The following is a 10,907-nucleotide window of genomic DNA, read 5'->3' on the forward strand; positions in this document are numbered from 1 at the left end:
CACACACACGCCATGACAAAATAATAATAATAATTTTATTAAATAACAACACTAGTAACGATCTTGGTGGAGAAATGATATTATATTACAATGTCAACGTGTATTTAAGTAACAAGTACTGACCAGCAACATGAGCGAGCTCAATCCTGCTGTATGCAAGTTTCCGAATGTATAGTAAGTCTATACAGAGCCTGAGGATGGTAAATCTACATTGCCATCGTGGGTGGGAAGAGCCTATCCAAGAAAGTGTACAAGCCCCCTCCTAACAAAAGTGCACCACTGCCAACCAATCAAATTCAAACATGTATCAGAAAGGAGACTCCAGGGAACCTGAGACCTGAAAATACAAGCTTATGACATGCATGCAGTTTAATAAGATGGCCACACAATGGTGCGAGTTCCATATGACAATAGACCGATCAATATGGCCATATATACCGTCAAATTGGTTAATGAATTGATGGATTACGGGAGTAAGAAGCAGTAGTTTGCCTGTCATAAAATTCAAAGCATTAAAGATTCTCTAATAATACCTCATTGGATTGATCCATGCTGAGAACTTGCGGAATGACAGCAAGCTCTGCAAATGTAGTTAGAGGTCAGGTTTTCTAAAAATGAAAATGAAAAATCAGAACAGAAGACGACAAATTAATCCCACTCCATTAACCAAGTTATACCTGTGCTAAGCTATTACTAGCACCGCTAGTTACAGGAGTTAAAATAATTATGCATTAGGCCCAGGCCCAATTCCAGGCACTAGCACATAGCTGCACATAATGTTGATTTAACTGAAATAATGACTGTATCCCCAACAGTAGAAAATCAAGTACCTGCAATGCTCCAGCAAAAGAAGCTGCAAGAAGTAGAGGAGCAACATAGCCAGTTGTGTATGTTAAGAGTAAGCTGCCTCCTACGACTGGATCCTGTTATTGACAAATATGCAAAGCAAACAAAATGAGCCTTCAATAATGAATTCAGGATACAATGCGCCAAACATTACTCTGAATATAACTAATCCATTGCCCCACTGATGTTTTCCCTTCCTTTCATTTTCTTTACCTTTCCATGCAGCATTTCAGTGTGAACATTCACTCAAAAAGTCATCACTACAAGCCCTTCAACTTTCCAAACCTTCAAATAGAATTTGCACTGAGCATAGAACTCTTTCTTTCCTCTAGGTGTACTAGTGATTAAAATATTTCGGGAAAAAAAAAAAAAAGCGCTCCCAATGTGACTGATTTTTAAAAGTTTCAGATAATGAAGTTTACATGAAACAAAATAACTGCAGTAACTAATCCCAACAGCGCAAGATTAGTTCTTCCAACAAAAAGGCAAAAATTTGTGTTTTATAACCGGCAAGTTCAAAGTAGTACATTTATGCATATGTGTCTGATCTGCAATCTTAAAAGAACTTAAGCTCAATAGGACTCAGAGAACTCTGGTAGTTTTAGAATACCTTAGATGCAGCCACGTATCCCAGCAAAGTGGCCAGCACAGGTGTACTGCAAGGTGAGGCTGCTAGTGCAAAAGTAAGCCCAGCTAAATATGCTTGCACACCTAGAATGTCATACTTCCATCTTATTCAAAACATTGAAGAACATGCAGAGAACACAGGTCACCTTGATAATGAATAGTTGACAAATTGCTTAGAGTTGAGAAGGCCAATTACTTGATGGAAAATTAGCAGCAGCAGCTCGAGGATCAAAGTTGTTGAAAAAGGAAGGTAGTTGTAATTCAATAATCTGCACAATGACCCACAAAATGAGCCCATAAATAGGAGGGAGATTTAGATAATAGACAGTCAAATAAAAGAAAGTCTATCTGTAACTGAACCATTCAAAAGCCATCTCTGTAACACTGAAAAATCCATCATCAAGTAAAAACCCTAAAACTTGTGGTGCACATAAATCGAACATCAATAAAAAAATATCATCACCTCAAGAAGATTTAGACCCATAATAACAGCCAGACCAGAAGCAGCCAAGGGCAATCCTTGTCCTATCTGCCCATATGTCTTTCCAGCAAACGAGGCTGCTATGCCTAGAAGAGCTAGTGTAGTTGCCAATCCCAAAGCAAATGCAACAGAATCCCCAACAATCTAACCAGAAACACAATCAAACATGTTTGAGGCTTTGAGCACGAAATATGTGTGAGTGCATATTTGACCATCTGTGTGTCTGGTGTGTGCAAGAAAGTGAGACAGAGAAAGGGGCATTTGCATTGCAAATTTTCAGTGCTCCGAGAGAAGGACCATATCCTGCCATAACATGATTTGTATAGTCTTGGTGGTAAAAAATGCCAACAAGATCTTTGACTTCTTTTTCTACTCCAAATATTTTAAAATCTTTCCATTTCATTCTTTAATTATGTACTTATTTCAATATTTGCAATTTGAGCTCAATGTGTGAAATAAGAAAGTAGGGGAAACATAAAATGCAGATAAGCCGTTTAACAAGTCATAACCTCTGCCCTGCTCTTTCCAGAGCCAAATGCTCCTGCATGATCCAAACAAGGCCGAAATCAAGTATCAGAGCTCATAAGAGATGCAAAAGAGTGAAGGAATATTACAAAATAGTAGTATAAATCCACTCGCTGCCAAATCTACATCCAACAAATACTTACCAATGTAACCAAGGGTCAACGGTAAAACACTTAATGTACAAGGAGAAAGGCTGGTTACAAGCCCTGCTCCAAAAATCACTGCCAAACTGTAAAGCAGAATAAGCAGTGAAACAAAAAAAGCAGTAATAAATTTTCAGAAATATGATAGCAAATTGAAGGTAAAAGTGTAGAAACAAACCTAGTAAAACTGAGTGCTGATAACTGGTCTTGAACAGCTTCATTAGCTTGTTGCCCAGATGAATATAAGAAACCTCCAAACCAGTCCCCAATGCTTCCATCAGCCAAAGTATAAACAGAAGCAGCCTCCTCCTAACTCAAAAGGAAAAGCAAATTGAACCCTTTAGCTTACACAAGCGATATATCAGTAAAATACTCCAAAAATAACACAACCAATTGCAATACACGGACACCGAATATGAAAACTTCAAAATAGAAATAGGTAAAAAAAAATGTAAGTATAGGTATGCTTATTGAGAGAAGTGAAGAATTAAAGGGAGCAAGGAACTAATGGTTTGAACAAAATATGAATCAAAAGCTTCTCTTTGGCTCTTTCTCATGTGGCCAGTTCAAGCACGCAGACAGCATGGATTCTTACCAGTACTTTATCCAGAGTTACAGCCTTTGCCATGTCTATCGCAACCAAATTTGAGACTGAGAAAGCACAAATAAGAAAAAAAAAATTATCATTGCGAATACAAGCATACAAACAATTGTGAACCTCTGGATCAATTCACACAAGCCTAAAAAAACAAAAACAGAATAGGACCAACTAAATTCTTCAAAAGTCTCAATATTAAGAAATTCGATTAAATCCACATGCTCTACATACACAACCAGTACTTTATCCAGAGTTACAGCCTTTGCCATGTCTATCGCAACCAAATTTGAGACTGAGAAAGCACAAATAAGGAAAAAAAAATTATCATCGCGAATACAAGCATACAAACAATTGTGAACCTCTGGATCAATTCACACAAGCCAAAAAAAAAAAAAAAACAGAATACGACCAACTAAATTCTTCAAAAGTCTCAATATTAAGAAATTCGATTAAATCCACATGCTCTACATACACAACCAGTACTTTATCCAGAGTTACAGCCTTTGCCATGTCTATCGCAACCAAATTTGAGACACAGAGCACAAATAAGAAAAAAAAAAAATTATCATCGCGAATACAAGCATGCAAACAATTGTGAACCTCTGGATCAATTCACACAAGCCAAAAAAAAAAGAATATGACCAACTAAATTCTTCAAAAGTCCCAATATTAAGAAATTCGATTAAATCCACATGCTCTACATACACAATTAAGGTGAAAAAAAAATCTTATTGAATAATTAAATCAGGTTGAGGATTTAAAAAAGAAAAAAAAATCATAATTACTTACCTGCTATGGAACTAATAATAGTGTTAATTCTAAGGCTGCAATTCCTATCCTTCTTCGATAAAGAAACAAAATCTTCTTCCGTTTTAGAGGATTTGCTACTCATTCTGATTGGGGCCTTATGTTTCCCTGCTAATTACAGAAATAAATTAAATATTTTGTAAAGCCAGCAGATAATAAAATGACCCAATTTGAACTCACCATTATTGCGTCCCTGGTTGACACAACAGTAAGTAGCACAGTAGTTTATAAGCATGCTCATTACTGTGAAGGTGAGAAAGGGGAGTATTGAAGCTATTCAATGATGTTTGGTCGCCGAGAAAGTGCGAGAGAAAATGAAAGGAAAATTTTGGGAGCGGGAGATATTTCTGGTCTCTTGGATGAATTTGTGGCGGCTAAGTTAATGACGTTTTAATTTAACGGTTATTTGGTTTACCGCTTTTATTATACGGCTGCGTTTTGATGAAAACATTATTAAACCAATAAAGTTCCTGGATTATTGATTAAGCATTTTTAAATTCATAAAAAAATAAAGCAAAAAAAATCTCAAATATGAACGTAAAACCAAACTCTCATTGGTGTGAGTTTGTGATACCGTACTTTTGTAAAATATAACACAAGTTAATTCTAAATTTCAATGTAATAAACTCATAACTAAAAATTATAAAAAGTAACATGGTGCACACACAATAAATAAATAAATAATAAAAAAATCATGTTTTATGTACACGGATTCAAAAGTCCTGCATTAGCTGTTCTGTCATTCTTGCCTTTTATAGATGCCATCTTCTGACAACCAATAGAGAGATTTGCTGATGGCACATATCATCTATATATATATCTAATTAATTCAGCCCCCTCATCATCCTGGTTCTATGGTGTAGTGGTTAGCACTCTGGACTTTGAATCCAGCGACCTGGGTTCGACTCCCGGTAGGACCTTTTTGCCCTATTTATCAAATTCTTATTATAAGATTAAAAAACCTTTTTTTTTTATCTATCCTTGAAACGAGTATAAAAAATGCGATGCAGCAACATTTTTCAGAAACATTGCTTTCCTTCTTTTGGGAAGTATTTTGCATCTTTCAATCGATTCGCCAGGTAGATCAATTAGGATCACTGTATAGGAATGAGTTTTTTTTTTTTTTTTTTACATGGGTGTCCGGGCCAACTTGCACAAATCACGACTAATCTCACGGCTCATTGAACATCCTGCAAACCCAGTGGGCATGTAAGGCACCGCGGGGATGACAAGCGTGCGCGATAAGGTTTGAACCCAGGATACAGAGAAAGAAAACAAGTCTCTTCAACAGTTGGACCAAGACCTCAAGTGCAGTATTTTACCACACTCATATTGATCTAGCACTCAGACTGAAATATTAATTAATCTCTGTTTCATCAGAATTCTCCGAGGCCTCCTCCGAAAGACAACCAGACATTCACACATGTTTCAAACTCAAAACGCAGATTCCACAGCCAGACAGCATGAAGTTCAACGTGATGATGGCTCATAGATAGCCCCACAAGCGAGGAAGAATCTTCTTCCCTGTGAGCCCCAGTTCCTTGTCATTGAACAAAAAGAGAAGATATCTTAAATATTGTGCATTTCAGTCCCTGTCATTCTAGGCTGGTTGTAGCTCAAAACAAAATCGAAGTCCTGTCTCGGGAACTCATCCCTCACTCTCTTGAATGAGCTTAAGAATCCTATTGGATTTCCAATTAGAGGTCTAAATACTCATTAAATATCAAGTTAATCAGTATTCGACCATTCGGATTTGTATGAATTTAACTGACTCTAGAAACTCGTAGAGAGGAAAAATAATTAAATCACAAACAACACAGCAAAGGAAAATAATAAGATTAACATGGAGATGGAAAGACATCTAAGGTTAAAGAAATTGGCTTCCTTCAGTGTTCACTCGTACAACTTTTTTGCTGATTGAGTTCTTGTTGTTTTACCATCTTTCTTCAAACCTTTCTCAGCAGTTATCTCATTTTTAGATATAGCTTTAGCTATTGCTTTCATCTTCCGAACATTCTTTGATCTCTTCATCGGTCTTCCCTTTGTCTTTCTGTTTCAACAGAAGCTCATGATCAAGATGGGGAGAGTAGAAAAAGAAGGGGAAATTAAGCAGGATGCAAAGGGCTGGAAACAAAAACCAAAGGATCAAAATCAGAAGAGGTTTCCGTCTCCTTGGAGGTGAAACTTAAGTTTGGCAGCACATGACATAACAAAAACCCAAGTACTAGAGCCCTTCAATGTTAATATCTAACAGTTTCCTAACTAGTTTGATATAGTTTCCATTTGACATATCTAACAGATGCCTATTCCCATGATAATAAACACAAGTAGCGTATATGCAAACCATAAGAGCAACCTCTAAAAGACATGTTTAATCCTAAAACAAACTGTAAATCACATCCCCAACCCCAAAATACGAAAAGTTATGAAATTTCATTACAAAAATGTCCATTTCCTCTTTTTTGTATAGTTAATTGCAGAATTATAACAGCAAAAGCAGTTTCTACAAAACAATTATTACAATTTGATATATGCTATGTAAAGCACAACTCCAAAATACGAAAAGTTATGAAATTTCATTGCAAAAATGCCCATATCCTCTCTTTTTATATAGTTGATTGCAGAATTATAACATCAAAAGCAGTTTCTACAAAACAATTATTACAATTTGATATATGCTATGTGGACTATAAACTGCAAGCTAGCTAAGTTCAAGTCATAATTAATTATTATAAGCAATCAAGAGAAACCACAAGCTCATTAGCACTGACCTAACAGAAGTAACAGGAGCTGATTTTTGAGCTCCAGACTCTGACGTGTCCATCGCTGCACGTACAATTTTTCAAGCTTCATTTTCTTGGCTTATTATTATTCTTTCTTGTAAACAAAACAGGAGCTATAACAAAAAAAATTAAAAAAAAAATGATTGGTAGAGGTACCTTGAGGAAGATCTGAAACAGTGGGCTCTGCGACGTCCATTGAAACGGCACCGTTCTTCTCCTTCTTCTTGTTTCTGTTTTTCGCCATGGTTGAAGAAGTGTTGAGGGAGCTGAGAGACGGAGAGACTGCTAGGATGGTTAAAAACAAAACCCTAGCATTTATAAGTGAATGACCAATGGGCTTTTAGAGTGAAAATGGCCCGACTCAATAACAAAACAGTTTGGGCCAGCTATTCCCTGTTTCTTATGGATACCATTCATGCACGTCCCGCCATGCTTTCAAAAAAATCATGCTACAAGCAAGTTTGACTCAGGGCTTGGCCTGCATAAAGTGGATTAGCCTAGATTTACTAAAATAAAATTATAAAAAATTTAAAATAATATTAAAAATCAACTGGTTTTTAATCAGATTTAACCTGGATCAACAAGATTATAAGTCAAATTTTTAATAGGGTTATATCAAATTAATTTTTCTTTTATTTTTTGTGATACTCGAATAGAAACAATCTTAAATCGACTGACTATTTAATTTCTAATAAGTTAAAATAGTATTATTAATTTATTAGAAGTTGATGCATGTTATCCACATTTGCATATATGTGCGTTTGCATTTCATTGTTTGCTAAAAAACTCTAATTTATATAAGTGATAAGTGCGATTGTGTTGGATGTTATAAATATATGATACAAGTATTTTTAAATATAAAATAATAAGAACTTTATACATGTTTTCTCAATAATAGATTTCATGTCTAGCTTGTACAAAAACATTGTTGGTGGGATACAACTATACAAATGCCCACCTTTCATATACAGATACAATGTAAACCCTAAATAAACAGCAAAAACAAGGGATTTGGAGACATGCTTTTAACAAAAATAAAAATGAAAATATAAACTCAAGAAAAAACATAGTTACAAGACTCGATTTGAATCCGATTATTCAATGGATTATTTCAATGATTCGTTGATCCGACATGTATACCAGTGATTCAAACTATCTTTTAAAAAAAAAAAAAGTTTGGATCAGATCTCGTGACTTTGAGAGAGGAGCAGCAAGGAGCTAGTAGTAGAACAGAAGATCCATTGACTTGGTAACTACTCAATCAAAGGACTGTGATTTGTGGGAAGCAAGAAGCTGCTTATCTAGTAAAATTTGGCAACAACTTTTGGACTTTTGTAGATCACACTGCCTATTTTAAGACACATTCTGTTAAAATTGACAGCAACATTTCATCTTCATCGTAACAATGATGCTCAATCATTAAAAAAGGTGTCTTGGCACATGCCACAAAAAGAAGAGGCATCTTGTGGCTTTTACACATGCGATCGCTCAACTGCTGCTCTCTTTCAGGGCCCTTGTGTCAAAGCCATCACACTTCCATGGCTTACATTCCAACCTCATCAACAAGCACACAGCTACCTATCCTTCATTGATAAGCTGGTGGTGAAGCTCAACTCAGTCGTTTTACATGCAATCCTACCATCTTCTTGGTAGGATTGCCTCGAGTCGCTCTAAGAATCTTGTGCTGATGTTAATGGTTCTTGAAAATAAGTAGCAGAGACAAACAAACAACGCAAGATTGAACTATATATATAAACCCATAAAGGTAGCTTAATTACTGGTTGAAAAATGGGATTTAACTTATGAAACTATATATATTCCAAGCCCCTTCATCTATTCTTGTGAGCCACAAAATGACTTTATGAGTCTCATTTCAATCGCAGTCACTTTGAATCTGCTAAAAACATATATATTTGAAATCTATCTAACATACACTTAAAAGATGCATGTGAGCTCAAGTTCCTCATGGTACATATATATAAAAAAAAAACCCTATATATATGTGTGTGTGTAAGAATGGATTATTAAGAGTATAACTTGATATATTTTAGGGTTTATTTCATTGATCATCAACCTTGAGATTGGACGAGTAAAAAGAAAATTTATTTCTATTCTTATGTGAACCCAAAAAATAATAATAACTGGCTGTCTTTAACCCCAAGCAACAATCATTAAGAAACGTGAGTTGGATTACTTTTTGTTAATCGATTAGATATTAAGTATTTATCTACTATGCTTAGATGCTTGATCTAAACCTAGCTCTCCTAAATGCAAAACACAGCTTTATTTAGAATAGAACTGTGCGGCCATAAAGGACATGAATGATGAGCGTTCAAATCAAATAAATAAGACAAGAGACTTTTAATAGATGGTGAACATGCAGTTATTATTGGATTCATGATAAAAGGGGGAAAATAATTATTTGATGTGTTGTTTTAGGTGAAGTGGGTTCATATTAAATTTCAGACAGACTTTTAGGTGAATTGCATGCCCCGGGAAACAAACGGGGAACATTTTTATGAAACATATCACTTTCTCTTTTAGAACTTAGAAATTGCTAACCCAGAGGTTAAATGCAGCACAGCCACGTACAAAAACTATCATGGATTTTGCCAAAATCCAGGTTGACCAGCGAGAATCTTGCCAAAATCCTAGCAAGGATTGTATCACTGTTTATACTTGCATTTGTAACTGCATTTTAAAAATGTATTTGGTTTTAAAAAATATTAGATTAATGTTTTTTATATAGTTTTGATGTACTAGTATAAATAAATAAATAAATAATCTAAAAAAAAATCTTTATTGTTTAATTTCAAGTAAAAAATATTTTACATGGCATATGTATTCAAATTTTGGAATTTCTTGATAATTAATTGAGTAATTAGAGATATTTTAAGTTTTGCATGAGGTGCATTAGAATTTTTTTTCATTTCTTTTTCCACAAAGGAAGAGATGAAACAAAAACTAGCTTCTCGTATGTATGGATAAATGTTCAATCTATCAACTAAGCTCTTGTTCAGTATTGTATTCTAGAACGAAGGGATGGCTAAAATTTGAGAATTTATTAAAAAAATTTAATTTTTATGTTTTATTATTACTTTGCTGATATTAAAAATAATTTTTAAAAAATAAAAAAATATATATATATTATTTTGATATATTTTCAAATAAAAAATACTTTAAAAATCAACCGCTACCCTCACACACAAACACAACTTAAAAGCAAGAAAGAAATATCAACAGGAGTTAGTTCTTAATTTAAATATCAAAAGTGGCAAACACTAAGATTAATTAATGAATATATGTATCTTCAATGAAAGCATTTAATTTTTAGTGGAAATCTTGAATGCCCGTGATCATCTGTAAAATTAATGTTGATATATATATATATAGGCTTATTGGCTGGCACAATATAACAACCTTAATTATTTCCGAATCTTCCAAATCGATCATGCTGTAAACTGAGTAGAATCTTGCTACTCATATTCACGATAAAAGTTCCACATTATGCAAATAAATTGAATTCTTAGAGAAAATTGTCTGTTTGGAGGGGAAGGGTAGGCTTCTCCGAGGATTCCAACAAAGTGGGAAGTCATAAAATCACCTATGAAATTACGACATCATGGGACTTGTGAAGGGCTAGTGACATGATAGCATATTGCCCTCGGACTAGCTTAGTTGCCCTTACATGTCATGTAAAACTAATGACATGATAACGAGTGATGTTAATAATTACAAGGAACAAGTTTTATTGATCCGATGACTTATATTTTCTCTGAAACTTGTTCTTGCTGTTTCTTCTTTTTAAATACTATTTCTCTTAATAATATAAATGAGATATACAGCGATTTTTAGCACTTAAATTTGTATGATTTTCACAATAATTAAGTGTTGATTTTTAATTTTATTTAAATGGTGTCTGATTTTTTTAATTTTGCATAATAAATTAAGTATCTAACTTCGATTTGTATCAGTTAAATAATAATATATTCATTAAAGTAAAGAAATGAACATAACTGGAATTTAAGATAATATTTAGGATTCATGTTATTCTAGTATTTTAAAAAGCTTGTTTAAAAGCATAGTTGTTGTTATTT

The 10,907-nt window shown here is 34.2% G+C and overlaps 2 protein-coding genes and 1 non-coding gene across 8 annotated transcripts; 1 reads left to right on the plus strand and 2 right to left on the minus strand.

Annotated features, from left to right (window-relative positions):
* Positions 1 to 13: 13 nt before the first annotated feature.
* LOC118058597 (cytochrome c-type biogenesis ccda-like chloroplastic protein) lies at positions 14 to 4,416 on the minus strand. Of its 6 annotated transcripts, none has more exons than XM_073410761.1 (12): positions 4,208 to 4,416; positions 4,010 to 4,138; positions 3,218 to 3,273; positions 2,801 to 2,931; positions 2,623 to 2,708; positions 2,464 to 2,495; positions 1,935 to 2,098; positions 1,670 to 1,752; positions 1,457 to 1,515; positions 831 to 923; positions 534 to 580; positions 14 to 279 (listed from the first exon to the last, which is right to left on the minus strand). In XM_073410761.1, exons 1-12 carry the CDS (start codon positions 4,266 to 4,268, stop codon positions 207 to 209), a joined length of 1,014 nt encoding a protein of 337 aa, XP_073266862.1. In that variant the 5' UTR covers positions 4,269 to 4,416; the 3' UTR covers positions 14 to 206. The 6 variants fall into 6 exon arrangements, with proteins under 6 accessions (XP_073266862.1, XP_073266832.1, XP_073266876.1 ...); XM_073410731.1 differs by having other exon boundaries at positions 1,457 to 1,557; positions 4,010 to 4,135; positions 4,208 to 4,415; XM_073410775.1 differs by having other exon boundaries at positions 1,670 to 1,742; positions 1,937 to 2,098; positions 4,208 to 4,415.
* A 459-nt stretch (positions 4,417 to 4,875) lies between these two features.
* On the plus strand, positions 4,876 to 4,947 carry TRNAQ-UUG (transfer RNA glutamine (anticodon UUG)). The gene has a single exon. It is a non-coding gene; the product is annotated as a tRNA-Gln (tRNA).
* An 899-nt stretch (positions 4,948 to 5,846) lies between these two features.
* On the minus strand, positions 5,847 to 7,125 carry LOC118058598 (uncharacterized). Its single transcript, XM_035071318.2, has 3 exons — positions 6,967 to 7,125; positions 6,799 to 6,853; positions 5,847 to 6,077 (listed from the first exon to the last, which is right to left on the minus strand). Exons 1-3 carry the CDS (start codon positions 7,052 to 7,054, stop codon positions 5,921 to 5,923), a joined length of 300 nt encoding a protein of 99 aa, XP_034927209.1. The 5' UTR covers positions 7,055 to 7,125; the 3' UTR covers positions 5,847 to 5,920.
* Positions 7,126 to 10,907: the final 3,782 nt, after the last annotated feature.

Source organism: Populus alba, chromosome 1, assembly GCF_005239225.2.
Source record: "Populus alba chromosome 1, ASM523922v2, whole genome shotgun sequence".
NCBI lineage: Eukaryota > Viridiplantae > Streptophyta > Magnoliopsida > Malpighiales > Salicaceae > Populus > Populus alba.

What these genes read in the sequence shown, in the direction of transcription:
- LOC118058597 (XM_073410716.1), bottom strand. Translation starts at nt 4,268, where the DNA reads ATGAGCATGCTTATAAACTACTGTGCTACTTACTGTTGTGTCAACCAG. An exon ending in CTGGAAAGAGCAGGGCAGAG is followed by an intron (nt 2,099 to 2,463) that starts GTTATGACTTGT and finishes GTTTCTGGTTAG; the next exon opens with ATTGTTGGGGATTCTGTTGC. An exon ending in CTTTTGCTGGAGCATTGCAG is followed by an intron (nt 581 to 830) that starts GTACTTGATTTT and finishes CTACATTTGCAG; the next exon opens with AGCTTGCTGTCATTCCGCAA.
- LOC118058598 (XM_035071318.2), bottom strand. Translation starts at nt 7,054, where the DNA reads ATGGCGAAAAACAGAAACAAGAAGAAGGAGAAGAACGGTGCCGTTTCA. An exon ending in TGTTTCAGATCTTCCTCAAG is followed by an intron (nt 6,854 to 6,966) that starts GTACCTCTACCA and finishes TTGTACGTGCAG; the next exon opens with CGATGGACACGTCAGAGTCT. An exon ending in GCTCCTGTTACTTCTGTTAG is followed by an intron (nt 6,078 to 6,798) that starts GTCAGTGCTAAT and finishes CTGTTGAAACAG; the next exon opens with AAAGACAAAGGGAAGACCGA.